The 24,474-nt window shown below is 37.5% G+C and overlaps 1 protein-coding gene across 4 annotated transcripts in view; it reads right to left on the bottom strand.

Annotated features, from left to right (window-relative positions):
* The window catches only part of CDH10 (cadherin 10), a 104,630-nt gene that overhangs the window by 23,714 nt on the left and 56,442 nt on the right, over nt 1–24,474 (bottom strand). For all 4 annotated transcript variants that reach the window (XM_052781042.1, XM_052781037.1, XM_052781036.1 and 1 more), the window contains 3 exons: nt 14,700–14,994; nt 2,502–2,621; nt 570–737 (listed from right to left, as the gene is read on the bottom strand). In XM_052781042.1, the coding sequence (XP_052637002.1) occupies nt 570–737; nt 2,502–2,621; nt 14,700–14,994 (583 nt within the window). The remainder of the gene's footprint in view (nt 1–569; nt 738–2,501; nt 2,622–14,699; nt 14,995–24,474) is intronic.

The raw sequence follows: 24,474 nt of genomic DNA, 5'->3' as shown, positions 1-24,474 counted from the left end.
TAAAAAGCATTATAAAAAGCTTTGGTAAACTTAAGCTGGAAAAAAAAAAGGTTAAATGCCATTTACTTTGGGAAATTTTCTGTTAGGTTTTGTAGCACTATAACTAGAAAAGTAAAAATCTGCTTGATTCCCTTCAAGTAATTTCTTTTCCACATTCTTCATGATTAAATATTTAAGCAGATACTACAGTTCAAACATTTCTGCGTACCTAGAATTACTACATGTTTTATTTTACAGTGAGGGAGTATGTAGGATTTAAGCAATAGGTAAGGGAAAAGAAAAACATTGCTCTAATGCTCTTATGAGTCCACCTACCACCCCCTCCCATAGTACTGGAATGTATTCCAGGTTTGGTGCAGTTATATTTGACCATGTAACTGTTTTCCTAGCAAACAAATGTTGTAACATCTAATACACTGCTTTAATAACAGTGAATAAATCAGTACATAAGCCTTTTGTTCATGTGTGCCCCATAATCTAGATTTACTCTAAATTAAACCAGATGGTGATTGCTTAACTCTTTAGTTTGAAGCTCTTACAGTGCAAGGCAACAATTAAATGCAGCTTACTCTGGGGGAATCGAGGTGGATTGTCGTTGACATCAGTCAAAGTGATGTTCACGGTGGTGGTCCCTGATAATCCACCCATCTGGCCTCCCATGTCCTTTGCCTGGATAACTACTTGGTACTGCTCCCTGTTCTCTCTGTTCATGTTTGGCAAAGCAGTCCTGATGATGCCTTAAATAAATAAATAAAAAACAAAAATTGTTAATAATCTCTTTATTTTTGATGTGCAACAATCTGCTGCATCTTTTTTGTATTAGTCTGTGAAATATATTTCTAAAATATTAATTTCATGTTTTAAAGTACAAATTTCTGTTCATAAGCTTTATAAATAGTCTTCAGTACAGGCTGTTTCTTGAACAAACCTTAGTTCTACATCACAGCTTCCATTCCATTTGCGGTGGGTTGACCCTGGCTGGATGCCAGGTACCCACCAAAGCTGTTCTATCACTCCCCTCCTTAGCTGAACAGGGGAGAGAAAATACAATGAAAGGCTTGTGGGTTGAGATAAGGACAGGGAGAGATGACACACCAATTACCATCATGGGCAAAACAGACTCAACTTGGGGAAAATGCATTTAATTTATTACCAATCAAAATCAGAGTAAGGTAATGAAAAATAAAATTAAATCTTAAAACACCTTCCCCCCACCCCTCCCTTCTTCCTGGGCTCAACTCCACTCTCGAATTTCTCTACCTCCTCCCTGCCTGTGGCACAGGGGAACGGGGAATGGGCTTTGGGGTCAGTTCATCACACGTTGTCTCTGCTGCTCCTTCCTCTTCAGGGGCAGGACTCCTCACTCTTCCCCTGCTCCAGTGTGGGGTCCCTCCCATGGGAGACAGTCCTCCACGAATTTCTCCAACGTGGGTCCTTTCCACAGGCTGCAGTTCTTCATGAACTGCTCCAGCGTGGGTCCCTTCCATGGGCTGCAGTCTTTCAGGCACAGCCTGCTCCAGCGTGGGTCCCCCGCGGGGTCACAAGTCCTGCCAGAAAACCTGCTCCAGCGTGGGCTCCTCCCTCCACGGGGCCACAGGTCCTGCCAGGAGCCTGCTCCAGCGTGGGCTTCCCACAGGGTCACAGCCTCCTTCGGGCATCCCCCTGCTCCAGCGTGGGGTCCTCCCCGGGCTGCAGGTGGATATCTGCTCCACCGTGGACCTCCCTGGGCTGCAGGAGGACAGCCTGCCTCACCGTGGTCTTCCCCACGGGCTGCAGGGGAATCTCTGCTCTGGTGCCTGGAGCATCTCCTCTCCTCCTTCTGCACTGACCTGGGGGTCTGCAGGGCTGTTTCTCTCACATGTTCTCACTCCTCTCTCCAGCTGCAGTTTCTGTTGCACAGCAACTTTTTTCCCCTTCCTAAATCTGTTCTCCCAGAGGCACTACCACTGTCATTGATGGGCTCAGCCTTGGCCAGTGGCAGGTCCATCCTGGAGCCGGCTGGCATTGGCTCTGTCGGACATGGGGGAAGCTTCTAGCAGCTTCGCACAGAAGCCACCCCTGTAGCCCCCACTATCAAAACCTTGCCACGCAAACTCAACACACCAGTTTGCATTTCATGCTAAAAATGATTCAAGATATTTATGCACAACATTTATGAGTAGAAAGAAAACCTTTTATTAGACCAAGTAGAAACATTAAGAAAAAAAAGAACATTTTCTAGGACACAAACCTTTATTCTTGTCTTTATCAGAAATGTAGTTACTTAGATCCTTAAGCTATCAGCAGTACAACTGTAAAGCGACTTAGGCTTCATAGTGTCAGCTGTAATAAATCTAAGTTTTTATATTTATTATAAGAATTATAAATTATGAGGAAAAAAGCAAGAAATATGATTTCACTTCAGTTAGTTTCTAAAATTAATTTTTTATATGATCTAAGATTTTTAAAATGAAAGAAAAAGTATACAGTTTATGGTAAATGGAAATGACAATTTTTCTAACCTGTTTCTGGTTCCACAGAGAAATATGGCTGTCCCTGAAGTATGCTGTAAATTACTCTGGCACTGTTTCCATATGAAGGATCATCTGCATCAGTAGCTGTAACTTGCACCACAGAAGTACCTGAAACATCCAAAGTCAGCTTAGCTTCACATGGTACTAGGTGAAGGTCCAAGAACATTAATTTCCATTTGAGCAGACCCCAAAGAAAATTTCAGCTAATATCAGTTGGACTTTTCAAATATGTCTATGATCTTATAGTCAACTTCAGGTACATTCGTCCGTATTTCAGGATGTCATTCTACAGAAATTGAATCTAAACTTCCCTAATCCCACAGGCATGATTAAGATCTAATTAGCAAAGTTAAACAATAGCTATAGTTGAGCTGAATTCTTATCCTTACTCAGCTACAATAATTTCATACTTATGTACTCACTTCCTGTTTTCAGAAGACTTATTTATTTTTCTTACAATAAATATCTGCTTTCCATTACCATTACCAAAAAATATTTTTTTTTTTTGTCCAATGATGTCAACATGCTATGAAACTACACATGCAGGAACATGACAGAAAAAGATGATTAAATAGGTCATTGGAACTTGGGAAAAACTAGTCATCAGTTCTCCCTACCTTCTAAGTGTTAATATAGATAGATACTACCAGAAGAAATACTGCCATATGGACTTTGAAATCTGCTGGTTATTTAGACTCCAGAAAATTTTCTAATTTTAAAGACCATCTCTAAATTTTAGTGGAATATACCTGTTCTTCAAAACAGGAAATGTTTACCATTGCCTCTGCCATTTCTTGCTGAATCAAAATAGTTTCTACATCCTGTTCAACTCTTCCACTAGAGAAATAAAGTATCAACAAGGATCTTCCCTATCGTACCTCCATAAAGTGCAGATATGATTTTAAGAATAGAGGAAATAAGTGAAAAAAAACAAGGAAGAGAAAATAAATCATCATATGCATGTGACTGGTTAGCCACTGGCTATTCTGAGGATCAGAAGACTTTCAAACCTATTTCTCCTTTTATCCCAATTTTTTCCCTCCACCAAATACTGCCGATTATTGTGAAATAAAGCACCTGTAAATCCAAGACACTTGTCACAACTATTTAACTATTTATTCCCTCTCATAGTTTGACTACATTACATATTTATTCTAACGTACATAGAAAGGCAAACAGAAGTAAATGCTAAGCTTCCTCAGTTTTGGGGGTATTTCACAAGATGACGACAAATCTGCTTTTGACAAGTCAATTGTTCAATCATGTGAAAAATTACGCCAATATTGATGGAATGAGCACGTGCCTAACTGTTGAATCAGAGATGAGTTCTCAGAAATGTTCAGTTTTCAACTGTTTTAGAACAGAAACACTTGTTTCAGTGAGTCCCTAAAACTATTTGCATGTCATAAAGAAGGCATAATAGGCAAATTCCTGGTTATATTATTTCTGGTATTAAAATGGAATGAATCACTGAGTTAACAGAACAAAGCCTCAAACACAAAATAAAATTTAAAAAAGATAAAAAATTGCTACACAAATATAATGAAAAAATAAGATAAAAATTATGAACACTTTCCACTCTACTAATAATTGTTTCAGTGACCATCTGGACTAGGGCTGAAACTGAAAATCTGAACACCTTTAAAATATAAGAATGTAAAGGTTGTAGAACTGTCCTAAAAACTTCATCTGTTTTAGATTCACAAATGTCTTATATCTCCAGACACAGTGAACTCCATTTGTAGATATATGTCTATATAAATATTCTGTTAAAAGATACAGAGGCCTTCTTGTTAAATATATTTAAGTTCTGAGGAGTATTGCCTTGGTTCTGAAATGCACCTTTTGGACCATCCTAGTGTGTAGCAAACTGCAGTACTAGAATGTATACTTGCTCCTAAAGAATATTTGCTCTGAAATAGCAAAGAGGTGTTGTGTAAAAGAAGGATAAGAACAAATCATGTTCAGTAACTTAGGTGCTGCGAGTAAAAAAAGAAAAAAGCAACAGAAAAAAAATTAAACCACCAAGCCAGCAAGTACACTGATCAATACCGCATTATCCAAGTAAAGTTTACAAATCCTCCATTTTATATCCATAAAAACAGAGAACAGTCATCATCAAGTTGTCTATCACAACAGTACAATGGATTAATCAGAAAAGTCTACATTGCAAACCCATGAAAGGTGATATTTTGTATCTATTACATGCAACTGAATTATTTATTTCTAATTTTCACATTTCCTTCATATGTTCAAACTAGCAGTATTTATTAATAGGTCAATTGTATGAGATTTTTATTTCATCTTAGTTTAAAAAAACATGCAGAATTGATGTTGAAGGATAATTTGGAAGAAAACCAAAGAAAGTGTTTAATAGCTTTAAAATAAATAAAACATAGTTCTATTTGCAATGTAATAAGTGTCTAATAGTTACTGCTGCCTCAATTATGAGGGTCATAATGCACATATAATATATTAATTAATGCTATTTAATACACATGAAACAGAACAAATCGTATCAGCTATTCTCTCTAGCTGCAGTGAGCATGGCTGCACATACACCCAATAAAATCTATCAGACGCTTCTTCTGAAAATTGTAGATTTGATCCTGTTGCCATTAACGTCTGTGGGAAGAGACTTTGGCTTCTTAATTTCATCACTATCACACAGTGCGATTTACTCAGTGGCTTGTGCTCAGGGTAACGTACACCCCGTTACCCAGAAGCAGTAAGGATAGACTATACTTTTTAATGTTGGCTCAGCTCTTTGGCTTTTTTTACAAACGGTCAGGTACCTGGCAGGAAAAGTGCAAGGGCACCGCTACACTTCTGCCTGCCATTCAAGATGCAGAAGTAAGTCACCACTTTGATCTTGGCCCTTGCTCCTAGGAAGAAGAGAGACATGTTCTCTAGGCTTCCACCAAGGGATCAGTGATTCCTATGAAAAACCTGATAGAAACCAGGCAAAGAAGCGAACAGGAGGAGGATATCAGTTGTGTTGTGCACATGTTGATGTCAAACCATCAGCTTGTTTTGCTTTGCTTCAGTTCCATGAAGTCACTGAAGACCACTGATGCTCAATACTACAAATACAATGCTTGCTCTGGTCTGAAACCTGGACCTGAAATCCCGAGGCACTGAAGATGATCAGTCGTGCCACAGTTTAAAAACTGCAGTGTGGGTGTGACTTAGTCAGCACTACTTGGTCTGGGCCTTGCTCTGTCTTTTACATAGGCACACATTGCTTCTGATGAAGTTGGTGAGTCTTTGGCCTTCAGGATCTAAAGCCTAATCTGAACTCTGTAGGACAGCATAAAGGAGACAGTGATAATATACTGGAGAATATGGCATCAGCTATGTTATCAATATGATATATGAATTCTGTGATTTTCTCCTTGTACACTTGCAAATTTTATTATATGATAAATTAGAATTCTACAGTGGTGAGCTAGGCCCAGAAATAAACAGTCATTTGTCAGATTATTGTAGTTCTCAGAAGGCATATTTTAACATAATTTTAACTATAATGTTTGAATCTCCCTAGGGTCTGGTACTATGATAGTAATTAATATATTTGGCCCTTTTTAATGTGTTTCTTGCAAGCATCTTCAAACACCATACAAGTATTAATGACTTTGACCTCACAATGCATTTATGAGGTAGACCTTTTAGATAAGAATCACTGAAGTTAATTAGCTAGGACAAAGAACCCACAGAATACCCATTGTAGAGCTGAATTTGAAACTTATATTTCCTTTTCCTTGCTCCCAACTGAGTTATGTGATATTTAACCACAGCAAGTACGCTCCCTAGTAAATTATCCATAAAAATAACATGTCAAATTAATAGAAATTTTCTGCTCTTTGTAGCAGAAAAGAGAAGAAATAATGACACATGTTCTCCCCTGAAATAAACTATTTAATACAGCAGAATAACAAAGAAGTGGAAAGGTCTGCATATTCAGAGAAGTTGATGTCAGAAAGATCGTTGGCTACATGGTACTCCTGTAACTGGGAAAACAATAAGCTGGAAACAAGCACATCAGTGGAGATTTCCAATTCTTTTAAGACGTCCCTTTTATAGAAAAATAATGTTTAATCTTGAGGGGTTTTTTGGGGTTTGTCTTGTCTTTTGTTTTCTTTTTTGTCCCCTCTCCTTATGGCAGGATTTGTGTACAGAGTAAAATTGGAGTTTGTAAAAAATTGAAAAATATAATATAATAATTTGGGTTTTCAAAATCCGTCATTATTGATATTATAAAATTATAAGTCAGAAGATGCAAAAGGGTTTGGTGAGAGAGCTATAAAAAAAGATTTAAAAAAATCTTTATTAATTGGAAACAAGAAGGAAGTGTTATAAGATAAATGCTATGGCAGAGAGGACTAAGCATTGGGAATTGGTGGAACAGCGCTAATGAGGGAGTGTACAAAAAGCCTCAGGAGAAAGCTGAGCAATAGTAGCTCTAAATGCTGTTTGAAGAGGAAGACAAAAAGATAAACACCAGTAGAGATGACAGGCTAACTGTGGGACACCCAACCTGTAGTTCACGTGTAAACCCAGAGGGAGGTTACATCTTATGAGACATATATTGATATCCCTAATTCAGCAGCAGAAAAGACCAGCATGACAGATAGTAGAAACAGCACTGAAGATACAGGATGGAATAAGCATAACGAATGACTAGAGAATATACAGGCTACAACAGATGAATAGAGAAACATCAACAAATAGAAGGAAGAATGTGATGATTAAAAAAAAAAAAGGTCTAAATAACAGAAAGTTCTGAAAGCTTGTCTAAAAGATACCGATAGGCAAAATCCACGGGAAAAGCTGTATAGAGGAAAACAGACTCATTTGCAGTTCTGAAAAGAAACCCTTGAATGAGCAGAAAGAGATAAATAGGTGAAGAATATGATGGACAGAACAGAAGATTGTTGTCAAAACTGTAAGAATATTCTGAGTCATAAACTTTGAAAATAAGGAAAGAAGTGAAGGAAGAGAAAATATCCGGTAATCAGTACAAAGACGTCAGGAGGACAAGACCTCTTCTAGGATATTGACCCAACTGCAAGATCCTGAAGTTGGCCCATTTATCTCTGCCTTTACTATGATTAATAAGCAGCAGAAGAAAGATGAACAAGACAACAAAGAATTTATGGGCCTTTGTCAAGACACTGTGTTTGATAATAGAAATAGCCACATTCTCAGGTATCCATCTAACTAATACCACAGCCTGAAGAAGAAATCAAAACTGCTGTTTCTGGCTTGAAAGAGGCTGGCTACATCATGATTTGATATCTTAAGGATGGGGGCAGATGGAGTAGATAAAGACTTAATAGCCTTTTTCTTACCTCCTGGCCCTCTTTGTAGTACCTTACAGTACAGGGCATTTTAGGATGGAGCAAACCCTGCACTCCAAGGGTTGCACAGATTTCCATTATTTCAAGCTAATGCTTCCTGCACTTTTTTGCTACTTGTGCACTTCTTTTGATGCTTTTGGTGAAGAAAGCAGGACATTAGGCAATAACAGCCTTAATTTATGAATTAGTAAAGAAATACTGGTGATCAAATGTTTACCAACTTACTCAGTTATTAAGTAACAGAGATATGGTGGTATACTGATGAAATTAATGATATATGCAGTCTTGCTGAAAACTTAAAATGTATGAAGAAAACCCAATAGCTCTGAACTCTAGCTGCTATCTACATTACACAGTGTAGCTCTAAAAGAAATGAGGCATATGAGTAAACTTACACAGTATGATATGCTACCGTATCTTCTTTCTGGTATTCAAATGAGTGCATATTGAGTTAATATGAACATCTCATCACTATGGTTGCGGTACAGATGTGTATAAATAGACAACACAGTTGCAAAACTGCAGAATCATTGACTATTTTTTTTACACTTCTTAAAATAGAGATGAGATTAAGCCCATCCATTTAAAACAGTGATATTCAGTACTGGGATTGAGAGTGCAGGCACCAGATGATAGCAGACGTCTTGAGAATGCAGTCCCAGAATAACATACCAGAGGCCCCAAAGGCATAAATACAAGTTGCAAGCTACTGTTCATATTAGAGACTGACTTGGATTTAAGGTATAACAAAGAAAAAAAAGAACAAATATCTAACGTGTAAAACATCACTTGTATGGTGAAAATACAGAGAAGGTAACTGGAGGATGTAAAAGATGATGACAACATCTACTAGAATTGGAACCAATGAACAAAAACAATTGTTCCAGTGTTGTCTCCCCCAATAAAAGGCATGACATCTGATCAATATTACCATCTATCTACAGCAGGTCCTCTTTCACCTTTGGTAGTGAAAAAGCCATGCCTTTTCATTTGCTATTCACCCCATTTTGCTACTGCCACTCACCAACCATATTTATGTATAAAAAAATCTTTCTTTATATAGTTGGTTTAAATAAATTGTAATTTTAAAAAGCAGCGTTTGTGTATGTGTATGTGCTTGTCTGATGCTCCAACTTTCCCACCTGATAAAGTGATTGATAGTAAAATACCAAATTTAGATGAATGTACAGTAGCAGGAGTGCAAGGCATTCCATAAACAGATAGATATATTTTTAGTGAATAATTCTATCATAGAAACATATAATATCTCCAGTTGGAAGGGACCCACAAGGATCATCGAGTCCAACTCCCTGGTCCTTGCAGGACTATCTAAAACTAGACCATATGACTAAGAGTGTCATCCAGATGCTCCTTGAACTCTGACAGGCTTGATGCCTTGACCACTTCCCTGGGGAGCCTGTTCCAGTGACCGACCACCCTCTCAGGGAAGAACCTTTGCCTAATGTCCGATCTGAACTTCCTCTGATGCAGCTTCATTGCATTTCCTCGTGTCCTGTCACTGGTCACCAGAGAGAGGAGATCAGCACCTTTCCCTCCACTGCCCCCCTCAAGGAAGCTGTAGACTGCGACGAGGAGTCATCGCCTTCTCTTCTCCAAGCTGAACAAACCAAGTGACCTCAGCCGCTCCTCTTAAGTCTTGCCCTCAAGATGTTTCACCATCTTGATTGCCCTCCGCTGGACACACTCTAATAATTTGATATCCTTCTTATATTGAGGTGCCCAAAACTGCATACAGTACTTGAAGTGGGGCTGCACCAGAGTGGACAATCACTTCCCTCGACCGGCTAGCTATGCTGTGCTTGATTCACCCCAGGGCATGGTTGGCCATTTTGGTTGCCAGGGCACACTGTTGACTCATACTCAACTTGCCATCAAACCAAACCCCCCAGATGTCTTTCCACAGGGCTGCTCTCCACCCTCTCGTCACCCAATTTGTACGTATAACCAGGATTACACCATCCCAGGTGGAGAATCTGGCACTTGCCCTTGTTAGACTTCATATGGTTGGTGATTGCCCAGTTCTCTAGTCTATCCGGATCTCTCTGTAAGGCCTCTCTACCCTCGAGGGAGTCCACAGCTCCTCCTAGTTTAGTATCATCGGCAAACTTACTTAATGTACATTCAAGTCCTGCATCCAGATCATTTATGAAAACATTAAAGAGCACTGGCCCTAAAATCGAGCCCTGGGGAACCCCACTGGTGACTGGCCACCAGCCTGATGTAACCCACATTTACTATAACTCTTTGAGACCGACCTGTCAGCCAATTGTGTTATGGACTCACCCAACGTATTATGGACTTGTCTAGCTGTGTGCTGGACAGTTTATCCAGAAGGATACTATGAGAGACAGTATCAAAAGCTTTGCTAAAATCCCAAACCACCACATTTACTGGCTTCCTTTGGTCAACTAGATGTCATAAAAGCAAATTAAGTTGGTTAAGCAGGACTTACCCCTCGTGAACCTGTGCTGGCTATGACCAATGACTATGTTGTCTCTCGAGTGGTTTTTGGTAACTCCCAGAATAACCTTCTCCATAATTTTACAAGGCACTGAAGTGAGACTGACAGGCTTGTAATTACTAGGATTTTCCTTCTTACCCTTCTTGAAAGTTAGGACAATATTTGCCAGCTTCCAGTCAAATGGGATCCCTCCAGACACCCAAGACTGTTGAAAAATAATGGAGAGAGGTCCCACAATGACATTGGCCAGCTCTTTCAGTACCCTGGGATGAATCCCATCAGGCCCCATAGATTTATGTGCATCCAGCTGGAGCAGCAAGTCTCAAGTTCAGAGGTGGCTGAGAGTTTATCATCCCCCCAGCCATGGTCTTCCAATACAGGGCTCTGGGGGTCCCAGGGCCCATCATCGCTATTGAAAGCAGAGGCGAAGAAGGCATTAAACGTTTCTGCTTTGTCCATGTCCCTATTTGTGAGGTGATCGACCTCATCAAATAATGGACCAATGTTATCTCTGATCCTCCTTTTGCCGTTAACATTTAAAAAAGACCTTTTTGTTGTCCTTCACAGTCCTGGCCAGCTTGAACTCTAATCAAGTTTTAGCCCCACAAATTTTTTCCCTACAGTGGTGAACAGCATCTCTGTAGTCCTCCCGTATCACCTGTATGCTTTCCTTTTCCACCTAAGTTCTAGAAGAAGATCCCTGCTCGTCCAAGCCGGCCTTCTGCCCCACTTACTTGACTTTTGACACTTTGGAATTGCATGTTCCTGCACTCTTAAGAGATGGCTCTTAAAAAATGACCAGCATTCATGGACCCCAATGCCATCAAAAGCAGATTGTCAGGGGACCTTACTGACTAGCTCCTTCAGCAGCCTGAAGTCTGCTCTCCTCATGTCCAGGGCTGAAGTTTTGCTGGGAATTTTTCTCCTATCGTCTCCAATGTTCTAAAACTCAACTACTTTGTGGTCACTGTGACCAAGACAGCCACCAATCACCACTTTGCCCACAAGTCCCTTTCTGTTTACAAACAACAAATCTAGGAGGGCAGGTTTCCTAGTTGGCTCCCTAACTGCACCAAGAAGTTACCTTTAACATGCTTCAGAAATTTCCTGGGCTTGTTTGTGTCCACTGTATGATATTCCCAGTTGATGTCCGGGAAGTTAAAATCACCCATAAAGACAAGGGCAGTTGATCTAGAGATATCCCTTAATTTCTCATAGAATAATTCATTGGGGTCGTCATCCTGGCTGGGTGGTCAATAGAAGACTGCCACAACAGCATCTGCTTTATTTGCTTTCACTTTCAGCCTTACCCAGAGGCTCTCAACTGCGTTGTTGCCAGCTGTAAGCACCATACACAGTCCAACCCCTCCTTTACATACAGCACCACTCCCCGCCTTGCCTGTCCTGCCTATCCCCACTGAAGAGCCTATAACTGTCCATCACGGCACCCCAGTCACAGGACTCATCTCACCAGGTTTCGCTTAGCCCAGTGATGTTGTAGTTCTGGGACTGGGCCAAAGCTTTTATCTCCTTTGCTTATTCCTCTGCGCGCATTTGTATGAAGACATTTCAAATGTGCTCCAGTGTACTCAGCACATCGTGGAGCAGACTGAAGGACCTCGCTAGCACACCATCCCTCAAACATTGACATGCCATGCCCAGGGTTATCTCTAGTGAGCCTGGTTTTATCGCTTTCCCCCTTCAAATCTACTTTAAAGCTTTATGTAATGGCTTTAAACTGAAAGAGGGTAGATTTAGATTAGATGTAAGGAAGAAGTTCTTCACTGTGAGGATGGTGAGGCACTGGCACAGGTTGCCCAGAGAACTTGTGGATGCCCCATCCCTGGAAGTGTTCAAGACCAGGTTGGATGGGGCTTTGAGCAACCTGGTCTAGTGGAAGGTGTCCCTGCCCATGGCAGCGGGGTTGGAACTAAATAATCTTTAAGGTCCCTTCCAACCCAAACCGTTCTATGATTCTATGATATTATATTTAATTATTATACAAATATATGAAGATTTCTTAACATACTGACTTTAAAATTTCTAATTCTATTTGCCTCAAAATTTTTGTGCAGCTTGTTCTTTTAGAATATTTCTCCCCTTCTCCATTCAGCCTTTAGTTTTGAGATTACAGAGTAGATTTTTTAACTTGGAAAATTAAATTAGTGTTTTGAGGAAATTAATCAACTTTGAGGAATACCTTATAGAATCGCATCATCCACTCATGGACCACAGATGAACATATGCCTCTAGGGACCAGGCATAAAGCTAAAAGCTATAAAGCTAAAAGCAAATTTCACCTATCAGGTAGTCAGTAGTCTAGAAGCTGAATGAACGCAGTTATAAAATCCAGGAACATGGCAGATTTTAACCTAGTTACAATTCTCAAAATTATGGTCATTTTATTGAAGAAAAGTCTATTTGTTTTAGCACAGCGATTTGTGCAAGATACAGGGTTAATACTCTAAATACATCCAAGCTTTTTTGGTTTTTTACCCATCAGTGTAGTTTTTTTGATATTTTTCTTATCATCTTAGCTCTTTTTCTTGCTTACCATGTTTCCATTTTGTTGCAGTGCAACAAAATTTGCACTTTCAAAATTTGTATGATCTATGTGGACGTACAGATACACTGGAACGTCACATCCTGCATGTTTCAGACTCATTGAAATAATGTTTTGGATGTTTGAGAACACTTAAGAAAAAGATGAACTTTATGGAATTGAGACTTACAAAATTAGGAATCAATAGATTATAACTGAATGTCATATAATAGCATATTATTTAATGAAAACACTGAATCATTTTCATAAAACCTTTCCAAGAATATTTTAAGCAATGCTTTCTGGAATTTATAGAAAGAACATGAGAAATAAAGTGGAAGCTCTAAGATGTCTTATTTTAACACTACTGTAATCTTGCCACATGCTTCTCTAGAAAAAAATGCAGAAATGCTCTTTCAAGATGCTCTGCCTAAAGCTATATATATTTACTGAAATGGATGATTCTAGAGAACTGATCAGTAAATTAATAAATCAGTATTACATTTTGTTCTATTTTGTAACAGTAAAGAAAGAAGGCTTTTCAGTTCCCCTCTTTATGTGGACTAGTTTGATGGGATTCCAGTACAGCCCTATGCAATCTTCTGACAGATTTCTTCCTCTTTCTTTTTTTATTTTCCTCTATACTAAAACCTGCTAGCTGAATATTAGGACTTTTAAAAATTATTCAATCACAAACTAAAAGCAGATTGAAATATCTTATTAAGAATACAAAATTATTAGTATTATGCTTCCACACATTGCTGCACAGCTTTGCTGAGTCCATTCTCTTCCAATAATTATGTATTTTCTCGCTCTTTTAACATTTTCCAAAGCCCAGGAAAGTAAGTACTAAAACTTCAATACCTGTATATGTAAAACATCTCAAAACACTGTTTGATCTAGTTCAGGCAGTGGTAGTAATTAAAATAGTAATAACAGCCAAAAGAAGTGTTGAAGTTATTGTGTGTTTCCTGAATATTTAGAAATTAGTATTATATCTACAGTTATACAATGAATAAGTGAATATTAATTTTTAAAAAGAGACTTGATATATTTTTAAGCTTTTCAAAATTCTTCCTAAAAAGTTGTATGCACTAATTAATAATAGCTCATATTCTAAAATGCTGTTGTTTATGAATCTGACCAGCTGGCATGATCCAGGCCACAACTTTCTAGATAAAATAGGAACTGAAAATACATTGCAAACAGAAGAAAGATTAACTCAAACAGCTGTTTAAGATTCTTGAAGCTGCCATTCATGAGTGAGTTAAGGGAGGAACCAAAAGCACAGGAGGATTTGTCCATACACTAAAAAACTGACAGCAAAGAGAATAAAGAGGGTGTCTACCTTCAGGCAGTGCATCAACAGCATGAGTAAACATATAACTCTCCTCAGCCACAGAAAGAGTGAAAGTGGAGACAGCTCTCCATTCAGTGCTTATCACCACTGGGGACCTCCAGTGAAAATGAAAGAAAAAATTCATTGAGCTTTTAAGAAGCTAATTTAGTGATCTTATTCTAATAGTTCTTAAGGAGGAGGGTGATTCACCATTAACTACTTTCTATTTATTTTGTATTCCAAATCATTGTAAATTAATAATTTGAATATTCTAAGTAAATAGATCTCAAATCACAGAAATCTGTTTCTGGATGCAATTCCAAAATTTGAACAAACAAACCAAAATGAAAAATACTTAACCTCTCAGGTAGAATTTCAAACATGACTGGCTTTTCAGAGGATGGGGAAATTATTCATCAAGTAACATAGAACAGGCATTTGTGCTTCAGTATAAAGCACTCACCCACTACTGACATTTCAGGAACACTAGCAGTGTAAATTTCTTCCGGAAATGTTGGTTCATTGTCATTGATGTCATGGATTTTGATGACAAACTCAGATTCAGGTTCCACTGGTCTCAGAGTTCTTCTATTAATAGCTTGGGCACGCAGGGTATAAAATGCTTTCTCTTCCCTGTCAATTCTCCGAGTAGCATGAATGTCACCTGTTTTCTCATCAATTATAAAAAGAGTACCAGCCCCATCTCCCGACAAAATGTATTTGAGGGATCCATCTCCCTTGTCCTGGTCAGAATGAAGCTGAAAAGGAAGAAATATAAGAGCGTTTTATTTAGAAGTAATGAAAAGGGTTTTTTTGTTTGTTGTTGTTGGGGTTTTTTTAAATGATTATGTATTAAATCATTCTGCATGCAACAGACATGTTTAATACCAACAAGAAAAAGTTATTTTCAGTCACCATTGACTGGCAGTCATGGTGTCATACTGAGGCATTTTTTTCCTAACTTAGCTCCAGGAATCTTTTAACTTGGCTGTCATGGCAGATTTTAGTTTTACAGCAACACCTGCTCTCTGTTAAGAAACATTTGCACCACAATTCTTAAAGAAGAATTTTATGTTAATACTGACCTTTTCCTTCCTTGAAGAGATCCTATTAAAAATTCACAACCTGCTGTGCTAGTTGTAAATTCAGTAAGCAGATAAAGAACATGGCAGAATACATGACAATTAAGGAAAATAGAACAACTGGTTCCATGTCATACTAATTTTTTTTTTTTATTTCATATTGTTTATATTTCTCCTAAATTGGAGAACATTTCATTATAAGTCATTATCATTTTCACTCCATCAACTAATGTAAATAGCATAAAGGAAAGAAACAAATTTATTAAGAATTCAGTATTGATTTTATACCCATTATGTAAGTAATACAAAGCTGAACTTCATCTATTAATGACCTGTAGTACTGACTGACTTTAGTACATCCATAACAAAAATATTATTCAATTATGTTACTTTGTTCAGTACAGTGATGTGGTTGGCTTATGTGATCTTTTGGATACACTTACCATAATTTCTCTCATCACCTTGTTGGAAAGTTCCTTCCAATCTCATTGCTTTCATAATTAACTGAAAGAATCTGGCATTCAGATTTATTTTCACCATAAAATATATATAGTTTTAATTTTGGGGTTCAGCAGAAGGATCAAATTAAGTAGAAGCTCTGATTACAATAATGAAGTGCAAATATAAAGACTTTTTAAAAATCACACTCAAAAAATATCAGAATGTTCCAAAAAGTTTAAGACAGAACTAGCGCTTTTTTCCTTTCTAAAAATAGTTATCTGAACACACGTTAACAACATCAGTTAGAACTGCAGTAAGATCATATTTAGTCATTTGAAGGTTTTAGTTAATTTAAGCTCACATTTCAGATCATGAAAAATGTTATACATGTAGCTTAGTACAAATATCACCCTTGGCATGCAGTCACGGAAATATTTCTCTTTTTTGTCTATGATGCCCTTGTATTGCCTTCCATAGCATCTATTTTAAGTCAGTATCAGAGGTAGAATATTCAACTATTAGGGTTTTGAATGTGGCTTTCCTTGCCTTTTGTGCTGAAACCAAACATACACAGTGGACTGGTGGGATAAGCTGAAGTCAAACAGTAAACTTATCTTCCATGAAACATTTTTCAAACACTGAATGTTTCCCACACACTTGCAATATATGGAACAGAAGGAGCTCATGTGGAACCTTGGATCAAAGCCTTTATGGTAGAAATTTAGAAAACTATCATTGTACTGAACTTTGATTTTCTATATAAAGGTTTTCCTATTTTCTTTTAGTTCAGAAATAAACCTTGAGAAACACTGTAAATATTTATCAGAATGACAAATTAAACTTTGTTTACATTACATACATGTATGTTTACTTTACAAAATACATATTTTCTTACTACTTTCTTTTTTTCATTCTATAATAGATAAATAGGACACTCCACCAAACATGAAGAGTAGGAAAGTAAATGTTAAGAGAAATCTTTTGAAATAAATCCTATTCTTTCTTTTCCTTCCATTTCTCTTGCTGACTTCAAACTGAAGTTTTCAAGACATTCTCACTCCTCTTTTGTGGAATGAATTTTTACTCTGAACTTTAATCCCTCATGCTCCTCTCTTGATAGCCCTTTCACCCTTCTAAGTAACACGGTTTTTAGGGGACTGGACATTGTCTTGCAGGCTGTGGCCTATTTTATAATGTCATTTAGTGTAACTAGTCCTCAAAAGCCTTTTAAGTGTTTTCTTCTCCAGGTTTTCCTAGGATACCACCTTATCTTCAAAAAGGTTTTGGTCCTAAGCGCTCACTGGTGGTCCATGACCACTAAATACAGTATTTTCATAGTAGAGTGATGAAGAGCATTTATAGGAGGCCGCTCTTCCTTAGACATGTGCACCAAAAATACAAAATAAAGGCCCATTTAAACAAGAAAGACTGCACGGAAAATAAAATCTTCAAATGGGCACATTGCAGTTTTCCTATATGCCTTCCAAAGTCAGATCTGGTATTATAAATTCTTACAAAAGTTGATGATAGTACATTGGGGCACCAGTGCCTGTCCTTTAACTCAGAAATCAGTTAGCAGAGTCTGGCAAAATCCATTCTAATAAATTCTTGATCTCCAGAATAGCATAACCCCATGAAAACAGTTCCCAGGAATACTATCTTGCCAAATTTAACTCACAAATCATGCATAGAAATTGTTTTGGCGAGAATGTTGCCTGCACTAGAAGCACAAACACAGTGTAGTGAACAAAACTAAATCGGAAAATGAAGAAAACCCCTACACTACAAAATATGAAGCTTTTGAACAACTATATTTAGATCCAATTCAGGATGTAAAGATCTTCTAATATACTTATTTGTCTAATATATAAGGTACTACCAATGTTGATGGTTTTCCATTGCTTCTCCTGTAGCTATGTGTGTGTCAAAAATTCTTCCTAAACTGGTTTGGAAGTGAAAAATAGTCTTTTCACATCACTCACAAAATCATTAACCTTTTACCTCCACCAAATTCAAACTATAGTTTTCTTCCCACCTATATTAGCCAAAAGACCAGAAAGGGGACTGAATATAAGATTTTGAGACATCCACATAAAGGCTTTTAAGGAGTTGATAGTTGCACTTCAGAGTAACATATTTATGAGGAATACTAACCTGCATAGTTTAGAAGAACACTTTAAACTATAACACTTTGCATTTTCTGAAAAATATTAATAATGTAACTTTGGATTGGTAATCCAATTTAAATTTTATGTATACACATAAAAGTCCACAGTTATAGTAGAAAAATTTCAAATTCAGAATGACATTTCAGAAGGTGTTCTTGGGTGATCAGGAAACACAAAGCTATAGATACAATGAACAGGGCTTCCAGACATAATTCAAGGAGTGAAAATGTGTGTTATATACAAGCAAGGAAAGATAATACCTCTCATTTCATTTGCTTAGCTCTTAATTCAATCCAGATGTTATTAGAAGAATCAAGATGGCTAAAGCCCACCCTATGTGCTTGACAGCCTTGAACACTGAATCTTTACCCAGCTCTGAAATGCGTGAGCAGTGTGTCAATCAGCACTGCAAAGTTTTGTCATTTTACTCTAGTAAAAAACTTTCTGTGAAATATTTCTCTGCTACTTTTAGTATAAAGTGTTTCCTATAGTTATTTTGGCTAATGGGCATCTGTGATTCATGTCAGCCAAGCTGAGAAGTGGAGAGACATCTGTTTCATTTAGCAATTTTATTGCACAAAATGATCAGCTGTGAAGATGTGGTTTTGTTTTCATATCTGTCACTGATATTTTGCAAACTCTTGTTTCAGTGAATTTCTTGCTGTTCTTCCACAGAAATACTTGCCTTTTCAGCTGTCAGTGGTATATGTACTTTATATATAATTTTTCTCACTGTATAGAAAATCAGAATGTCTGTTGGTTTTATTTTATATAGCCCAGTTTTATCATACAGTAATTGCAATTACTGTGAAAGAGAGTTTTGGATATTTGGTCATCTATCTAAACTGGTTGAACAAACCTTTAAATTGAGAAGGATTTCATACAAATGAAAAAGGAAAGTATTCCTAAACAGAAGATAATTAATATTGAGAGTAACAAAATAGAATGTTATATGAATACTTAAAAAAGAAACTGAGTTACCAACCCAAGACAGTGAGAAAAACAGGTTTTAAAAGATGGATTTCTTTTTTCTTCAATCACAATAAAAAACAGAGTTAATTAATATATATTACCTTGTTCTTTAAGGTAAATGCAACCATAAATAATGAGAGTTAATGAAAGGATACCACAATCAAATTCAGCTCAATATCTTTTTAGATCTGTAAAATATCTTTGTAAAACATCTTTTGGAAGACTTTAGATGAACAACATCATAATTCTGCTTTAAAAATTACTTGAAAACTACAGCAAGGGACTTCTACATTAATTGACTTCCAATTATTCAAATCAAATCTGCCAATTACAGGAGTGAGGGTTTTCTCTTCCCCTGCTATGAATTCCACCCAAGTCTGAAATCTCCTAATTGACTATAAAGGTCACGGACTTTTTTCTAATAGCATACAAAGTGTTAATCCTATTTTCACCAAAAAGCCAGAAGATGCTACTGTGAAAAACAGAGAGCAGATTAGGTTAGTCAGACCCATTTTATCATACAAACTACTTCTGGAATTTGAAATGATTTATGACAATGCCAGATAAAGACTTTAATATTTTTCACACCTATTTCTATTTGAATTTCAGATTCAGAAATCCCTCCATGAATTTTCAGTGAATGGTATTCAGATAGCTACGGACCAGAATATGACTGTATTAACAAACCAGCCTTTAGTTTGAATTCTTACTGTAGGCATTAATGCAGTCCAAGTTATTTTTTTATCTTAATTTAATATGCTATAATGTATAGGAGTCTTTCCAATGAAGTTTACAGTTTTTTGTAGTCTTTACCAAGTGACAGGCTATTCCAACACTACCTCACTAAACACATTTTTACTCTCCTACTTTAATAGTAATTTTTATTTGTATAATCTAGAAAATGTTTTTTCTACTTTCTTCTGCAATATATTTGTCAACATTTCAATTTAATCCAAGTATCACAGTAACAATGAGATTTCAGTACGCTCCTGAATTACTCTATCCTTTAGATTTTATTCAAATAAGTCCTGAACTTCTCCTAATTCTGAGGACATATTTCAGGGAAAATTGTAACCTATTAGCTCTTTTCTAAATAATCATATTAGCCATGTGATGCCAAAATACACCTGTGGAAGCATTCACAATTTCACTCTAAGTTTTCTAGAGCACATATAACATTAGCACCTTCACTGGATACTTTGTAGAATAATAATGATTGTCTCTCTAAACATAATCACAACACTGGGCAGATTTGATCTGAAATCAGCAGAGAGTAATTGATATAGAACTCCCAAAATGGACATATTTATTTTAAGCAACATGAACTGAACTATTAAATGATGTAGTTGTTTAACGTTAGCTGCACTTAATTCTGAAAGATTTTCAGACTAGCTCATGTCCTGTGCAGTATTCTCTTAGTTGCTAGATTTAACTGCCATGCCAAATTTTACTCACCAAAGAGATTCACTTATTTGCATTTATCTTCAAGGTAACATTTAAAACAACTCTCTTCAGCGATGCAAGAATTTGCACTAAGTTTTAATGAGACGTCACACATTTAATTTTCTCAGTCAGTTATATTGTTAGTTTGCCAGTCCTGTGCCATTGTGTGTTATTTAGAAGAGGAGACAGGTGGAAGGGAAAGCGGCACATTTCAAAAAGAAAATCTTGTGAGACTGGGAAAGATAAAGGGAGAGCAAACTAAAATGGACGCATAACAAGTAATGCAAGATGAGGAGTGCTCTGAAATTCTTTTGCTTGCTGAGAAGCAGCAACAAACAGAAATGAAAAACTCCAGCCTGCAGTGCATTTTCAGATCATATTAGTTTACTTTAACTTGATTCATTATCCAAAGGAAAGGTAAAAATCATTGTTACCACTTCTATTGAGAAGGATTACAGTAGCTCCTTGCTGTTCAAGACTTTTCTTTATTCCTACCAATGTTTTAAAATGGTAAGAGATAAATTAAAATTAATAAAATTTTTAGGATTCCTTTACACATCCCTGGTGAAGCAATGTCTATCTCAGTATTAGAAATATTATTTTCGCAGCTCCCTACAACCTTCACTACCAAGGGATATCATCTGCAAGATTTGCAATTTCCACAAACTAATCATACAACAAAGGTATTTTTCCATCACTAGACTTCCATCTTTTCCCCATTATTGTAGCATATTCTAAAGGGAGGATTCACAATCTGGAGAAGGTAGATGGTCCTGTCACTGACAAAATCTTCTAGGATTTCAGCTGAGAAAGGCAGTTTCTTTTTTTATGACACATCATATGAGCAGTAGAGAGTCTTACACAGATGCACTGAGTCAACATGCCAATAACCGAACTCCCTCCTCAAGCCAAGGTCTTTAGTTGATGATCAGAGAGCTAGAACAAGAAAGTTTCGGCTTCATTAGACTGTTGCAGCTTCCACTCCAGATGACACACAAGCATTAGGCTAACATGAACTAGAGACTAATTGAATTTCATACACCAAAGAGTTCTTGCATGAGCCAATATGCATGTTCTCTTCCAATTTTAATGTAATAAATACAGTTTGTACATCAGGTGAAGATAGAAAGTAGAGAACTATCAGTGAAATGCAAGTGACCTTACTTTCTGGCAGCTTGGCCTAATACCTCCTGTAGATGACTGGCTATGAATAAGCAGAAGAGAATTCCTGTGTTAAAGGGAAAAAAAAAATCCTGACTTACGTCTGCTGTTCAGGTTCCTATTCATTAAAAAAGTGGACTAAACGAAGAAACATTCTTTGGTCCTCCTTCTACTCAGCTTGATGTGGCACAAGCCTATATTTCTACTTCCATGAGTAGTCTCTGTACACTAACCTATGGTCTCAGGATGGAAATATGTCTGATAAGATTTTCCTCAGACTTTTTTTTTTTTTTAACGTACATATTTTTTATGTTTTATGTTGTTTGGCTGATTCTGGACTAAAATAAAAATCTGTATTAAATGTTGTATAAAGGATTAAGTAGTTTCCAGAACAAGCTCTCTAATCCACCAAGGAATGGCCTAGGAAGTCTAATATGCTAAAACAACACATACCTTTCATTTACTGAATTCAGAACAGCTTTTATGTATTTGAAAGCTTTGGGGTTTTTTGTGTTAAGTTTTGGTTTTTTTAAAGAAGAAGTCACCACTAATCCTCATGCTCTCTGCATTAATGACAACAAAGAGGTAATTAAGAAGCAATTTTAGGTAATTTGTTGTTGTTGTTAAAAATAATTTTTTTATTATAGCTTATATATGTTTTCCTGAAGTACCTTAGTTATTAACAAAATAACCATTAAAACAGCATTAGTTTTTATATATCCTAATGTACAATTTGCACTATACATAAAAAGCATTTTTTTTATACAAAGGCAGAACACCATTAAGAATAATGATGCTTAATTCATTTCGCCTATTGCTGGAGGCCATTTAAAAACACATTAAACAAGATTGTCTTTGTTTCCATTTGAAATCACTGTAACATGTAAATTAGTAAGAGCTGTGAAGACTTTCTACCTTTATTATGTGTGCATTTTCTCCTCAAGAATATTCTAAAGTATACATATCTTTAGAAGAGGTATACTTAGGGGCAACAATAAATACACCACTGAGAACTGAAAGACAATGTCTGTCAACCCAGGAAGTGGAAAATGTCAGCTAAGGTGGAGAGTATATATCAGAATTAAGGAATAAAAAACATTAAGGGGATATTTTAATAATTTCCAAAACAGTAATATCCAGGATAATATATTATTATTGTTAAATTTAATCCCGAGGAAGGGAAGAGAGGGAAAGAGAGCAGACATTTTTCATATGTCTCAGGAAACTACTGATGAATCTGAACTGATGCTATACCTAATATTATAAGATTTCAAAGAAAGAGGGACAAAGATGTCTTGGATCAATCCGGGCTTCATTTATATCACAGTAAGATCAGTGGGCCTATTCATGTAATAGATGCATAGTCCAGGAGAGATGTATTGGTATTTTCTAACCGTACAGGGGGAGTCAAGTTATTAAACGTAGACCTGTGAGAGAAGAGAGGTGGGATACATATAAACCCTTAAATGCAACTCACATGTTTATTTACCTATCAATATTTTTTCTCTGTTTAGTAAATTATGAAATCATTATTCCAGACAATAGTATTCTCAAGAAAAATCCCATCTATATACCAATTACTAAGTAAAGAAGTTATAGTTCAAATCATTATATAAAATTACATTACAGAATGGTTGAGGTTGGCAGGGACCTCTGGAGGTCATCTTGTCCAAGCCACCCCTGCTCAAGCAAGGCCATCTAGAGCCAGTTGCTCAGGACCATGTCTAGACAGCTTTTGAGTATCTCCAAGGATGGAGACTCCACAATCTGTCTGCACAACCTGTGCCAGTGCTCAGTCACCCTCACAGCATAAAAGTGTTTCCTGATGTTCAGAGGGAACCTCCTGTGGTTCACTTTGTGCCCATTGCCTCTATGCCTGTCACTGGGCACCACCGAAAAGAGCCTGGCTCTGTCCTCTTTGCACCCTCCCTTCAGGTATTTATATACATTGATAAGATCCCCCCTGAGCCTTCTCTCAGCTTCTAGGGTAAAGAGTTCCAGCTCTCTCAGCTTTTCCTCATACATGAGGTGCTCCAGTCCCTTCATCATCCTTACGGCCCTTCGCTGGACTCTCTCCACTATGCCCATGTCTCTCTTGTACTGGGGTGCCCAGAACTGGACACAGCACTCCAGGTGTGGCCTCACCAGTGCTGAAAAGAAGGGAACGATCTCCTCCCTTGACCTGCTAACAATACTTTGCCTCATGCAGCCCAGGATACCTTTAGCCTTCTTTGTGGCAAGGGCACATTACTGATTCATATTCAACCTGGTGTCCAGCAGAACCACCAGGTCCTTTTTGGTCAAGCTGCTTTCCAGTTGGTCAGCCCCCAGCATATACTGGTGCCTGGGGTTGTTCCTTCCCAGGTGCAGGACTTTTCACTTCACCTTGTTGAACTTCATGAGGTTCCTGTCAGCCCATCTCTCCAGCCTGTTGAGGTCCCTCTGGATGGCAGCATGACCCATCAGTTACTCCTCCCAATTCTGTGTCATCTGCAAACTGGCTGAGGGTACACTCTGCCCCATCACCCAGATCGTTAATGAAAGTGTTAAACAGGACTGTACCTGATATTGATCCCTGGGATATATCACTTGCTACTGGCCTCCAACTAGACTTTGCGCTGCTGATCAGCACCCTCTGGACCCGGCCATTAAGCCAGTTTTCAGTCCACCTTACAGTCTGCTTTTCCAGCCCATACATCAACAACTTCTGTATGAGTAGCTTATGGGACATAGTCTCAAAGGCCTTAGTGAAGTCCAGGTAGACAATATCCACTGCTCTCCCTTCATCTACCAGGCCAGTCACTTCATCACAGAAGGTTGTCAAGTTGGTCAAGCATGACTCGCCCTTGGTGAAGCCATGCTGACTACTTTTGATAATTTTCTCATCTTTAATGTGCCTGGAAATGGTTTCCAGGATTAGCTGCTCGATTACCTTCCCAGTGATCAATGTGAGGCTGACTGGCCTATAGTT

Source organism: Harpia harpyja, chromosome 1 (genome assembly GCF_026419915.1).
Source record: "Harpia harpyja isolate bHarHar1 chromosome 1, bHarHar1 primary haplotype, whole genome shotgun sequence".
NCBI classification, from domain to species: domain Eukaryota; kingdom Metazoa; phylum Chordata; class Aves; order Accipitriformes; family Accipitridae; genus Harpia; species Harpia harpyja.
Note: the sequence above shows the minus strand (reverse complement) of the source record. Positions and strands in the feature narration are given on the sequence as shown.